General features: G+C 40.4%; 1 protein-coding gene across 1 annotated transcript; it reads left to right on the forward strand.

Moving 5' to 3' along the window:
* Nucleotides 1-448: 448 nt before the first annotated feature.
* Nucleotides 449-3,604, forward strand: LOC123038100 (venom serine protease 34-like; the record flags this gene model as incomplete). The annotated part of the gene is made up of 2 exons (XM_044461736.1): nucleotides 449-1,110; nucleotides 3,431-3,604. Coding segments are annotated over 2 exons (836 nt in total), but the record flags the coding sequence as incomplete, so codon positions are not given.
* Nucleotides 3,605-4,137: the final 533 nt, after the last annotated feature.

Consider the following 4,137-nt stretch of genomic DNA (forward strand, 5'->3'; position numbering starts at 1 on the left):
ATCTGTTATTTATATTGCATTAATTAATGCGTTGAAGCAAAGACGAAAAAAATATTTGTTTTTGGGATTTATTTTGAATAATGCTGTCTGTGACTTTAAACTGTCAAGGGCTTAAGCTTCTTTAAATTTGTTAAAAAATGTGTACTACTAAAAGGTTTTAGTGAGCAAGGTCCCAGGGTTACTCCATTGATACTTTGTAACAAAGGAATCTTAATCTTAAATCAAAAGTACATTCAAAATCACAAAATCAAGTATATTAATGTTAAATCAACACAACATTTTTTATAAAAAGTTATAGTATAGTATTTAATAAAAAACTTATTAAATATATAAAAATAGACAACAATAAGATTAATAACAGAGAATTTATTAAATATTCTTTTTCTATTATAAGTTGCACATGTTCAGAATTTACTATAAATACTCCTCTCTTTTTCTTGTTCCTCAGTTCATCATCACTACTTGCTGTCGGCGGCGCACTGTTTTTTTGGCCCGGAGACGAGCAGTGCCGCCCAACTGCGGGTGGTGGTGGGCGAGCACGACTTGGCCAGTGCCTACGAGACGTTCGCCACCCGTCGCTACGACCTTGAGGCCCTGATCCTGCACGAGGAGTTCAGCCAGGCGAACGGACAGCCGAGGAACGACATCGCCCTGCTGAGGACGCGAACGCCGATCGCGTGGAGTCGGAACGTGGGTCCCGCGTGCCTGCCACTGCAACCGACGGAGGATGGCAGGAAGCTTCCACTGGCGGGGCACCAGGTGGTCGCCGCCGGATGGGGCACCACTTCCTACGGCGGACCACAGACCCACCGCCTGCTGAAGGCCACCTTGGATGTGATTGACGGGCAGCAGTGCCGGCAGACTTTGATCTCCGCCGGAGTAGGAGTTCCGCCGCACTCCTTTTGCACCTACACGCCCGGGCGGGACACCTGCCAATACGATTCGGGCGGGGCTCTTTACGAGCGGATCAACGGACGTCTGGTGGCCGTGGGCATCGTCAGTTTCGGTCAGGCCTGCGCCACCCAACAGCCGTCGGTCAACACACGCGTCGCCTCCTTCATCAAGTGGATCCGTTCCAAAGCCCCCGAGGTTGCCTATTGTCCTGGCCGGGTATAAAAGCAGCAACTACTCTGATTTATGTATTTGTAGAATGGCTAAGAAAGTTGTCCAAACTTAATGGAAAACCGCTTTTGATTAATGGGTAATCATGGCGGTTGTAAAAAAAATATATATTGTGAATTGCGCTGGTAACTATTGGAAATGTTTTAAAATACCTCACTAAAAGTCTCTGAAAGTTAAGCTACCATATATATTTTTTTTTTTTAAAAAAAATTAATAATTTAATTTAAAATTAAAAATTTATTAAAAAATAAAAAAAAATTTATTGTATTTTTCTTTCCTTCCTTTTTTAGGGGTTATTTTTTTCGTTTTTTTGTTGTTTGTTTTTGGGGGAGGTCTTGCTTCGGACGGATCATGCTAGTTACACATTAATAATACTAAGTCGAGAAAATTTGCGTGCTAGCGACAAAAAAAAAATGCAAGAAATAACCGGTAGAATTTGATAGATATTAAAAAGTTAAAAGAATAGCGAATAAAGTATTGAAGCTGCGCGAGAAAGTAAACATGGCGAAGCCACTGATGTAAATGTGGTCGCACTTTGCCCTCCCAACCTGTGATCATCTTCCTCTAGCGTTTGCTGATGATCCATTTCATCCTACCACCGCGTAGACATCAGCTGAATTCAGATAGTTTATTTTAATTGGTTTTCATAATTCAAATTCAACACAATTTAATATTCAGGCTAAATCTAGGGTATAACATTATAAAATAATTCTAAAGAATATAAGCAATGATAGGGTATGGTATAATATGGTAGAGTAAGTAGATAAATTTGTAACAAAATAAATATAAGAATATAATTTTTAGAACACTCCAAGCGTGGTGACTTATTTTTATAAAAATTAATTTTTTTGAATTCCACTTCATCTAACCCAAGTTTTGTGCACTTTCTTTCTAAATTATTTTTTTATTTATTTTTATTTTTTTTTTATTTTTTTTTTTTTATGTAAATACTTTATTAATTTTCTGTTTTAATTGCGTTCTCACAACTCTTGGCAAATTCTCATTAAAATTCAATGTAAAAATGTCTTCTTTCATTATGTAAATATGACAGGTAAATATAAGTAAAGCTTGCGCAATATAACTCACAAATTTTATCCAGATCCAGCGACGAAAGATCGATCTCCCGATGGCTGAAAGCTGAAAGAGATATTTAAAGGTCGCATAGGGAGCTGTGTTTGCTACTCGAAAACCATAAAGAAATAAAAAAATGTAATTGGCCAAACGCTGTGTAGAATGCAACTTAATGCAAAAAGAGCATTGTTATTGTTTGGTCAGAGCTTTAGGCTTAACAGCGCGCATATGCATACACTGGAAAAATTTAGGTTAGATAAACAGGAAATATTATATAAGCATATTTTAGAAACTTCAAACAAATTTAAATTAATTGATTCTTGAAATGATCATCACTAAAGTAAAATTATATCTACAAAAAAAATTTATTTGCGAACAGGAACATGCTGCTCTTCAGTGGAGGCTCAGAATTTTGTCTTGGCAGGTTATACAACAAGAGCAAAAGGAATAAGAATAAAATTTTCATAGACTCTCTCCATATTTAAAAACGTGTGGATTTTCCATGTGAGAAGGGTTCGATCGCGAGCATCGTGGTGATATATATAACGGCTGCAGGTTGGCGACGGTCTTGGGGATTAAATTTCCTCCGATATTTTCCTGCAGCAATGGGTTAATGCCGGCGACTTGTTTAGGAGCGTTGTATTAGCTAGCTACATTAGTTCACTTCTCTCCCCTTGCCCGAGGCTTAGGGGCACAACCTACTAAAAAGCACTGTGGTTAGGTTTGGCCGATCCGCACTATTCACTCATTTACATACCTCCGGATCCTGCCCCTCGAAAGCCTGTTTTACTCCCAGAATTCTCAGCCACTTTCAGCAGTCGTGAGATCTTAAGCCGGACACGAAGCTATCCCGTGATCCGACTTTTCTAAAATTTGTCCCTGTAGAAAAATTAGGTTAACCACGCGGGTTCACTTAAAATCCCCTTATAACTCACTTTTCTCTGCAAACAACACCTTCCTGCAAACACCACCGAAAATACCCTTGGCCTGGGGAATTCGACGCGGTGGCACTACTAGCCAAGTTTTCAGCACCAATTTGATTTAAATTTTCAATTTAGCTTCCCGCACAGAGGTTATATTTCACCGTGCCAACGGACACGGACCGGACTGTCGGTTTCGGATGCGCACAAAGTAAAAAGGTCGTCCCAATTGGAATTCGAGCTTTTATCTGTTCGGCTGCAGAGAAAATTCTCCAGGAACGTGGTTCCTAAAATTTTAGTCCAACTTCTCAACACAGCCCTGGCTCAGGATTGCGTTTATCCCAATCAGAGCTCAACCGATAGGTCCAACTGGCAACGCTAACGTGGTTGACAACGCTAACGTGGTCGGCAACGCTACCGTAATGGCAACGCTAACACAGTGGCAACGTTGGTGCGATCGTGATCAGGTGATAACGCTGGTGCGATCGTGATCAGGTGACAACGCTGGTGCGATCGTGATCAGGTGGCAACGCCTAGTTAAAACTGGCACCAAACCTAGATACTTGCGATCTGGCTACTCGGAACGCCCGCTGTAACGGCTGCAGTAGTTTAACAGCTATTAAAACTAACAAATTTATATTTCTTCGCATGAAATTTATTTTGGGTTCATGTTTTAAAGTCCCTTCAGGGCCCTGGTACAAAGCCCCCCCTCTACTTTCAGGCTGGGGTACATTTACATTGATACACCAGACTCAAACCGTAACTGAAGGGACGCTATTGTCTAATGTCTTTCGCATGGTACTTTCCTATTGAACGTCCTTGCAAATCTTCGAGCTCGTAATATGAGTTTCCTACTTTTTTACGAACTCTAGCTTTAACGAATGCTGGCCCGAACTTGGAGTTATATCCTGTCTGGAAACAACTTTGTTTAAAGTTCCGCCTGTAAACTTCCTGCCCTTTTGTGAAAGATACATGCCTAGCCCGCAAGTTATATCTTTTTGCGTTTTGTTCGTACGCCTTTAAC

This window comes from Drosophila rhopaloa, unplaced genomic scaffold, assembly GCF_018152115.1.
Source record: "Drosophila rhopaloa isolate 14029-0021.01 unplaced genomic scaffold, ASM1815211v1 contig_60, whole genome shotgun sequence".
Classification (NCBI taxonomy): Eukaryota; Metazoa; Arthropoda; class Insecta; order Diptera; family Drosophilidae; genus Drosophila; species Drosophila rhopaloa.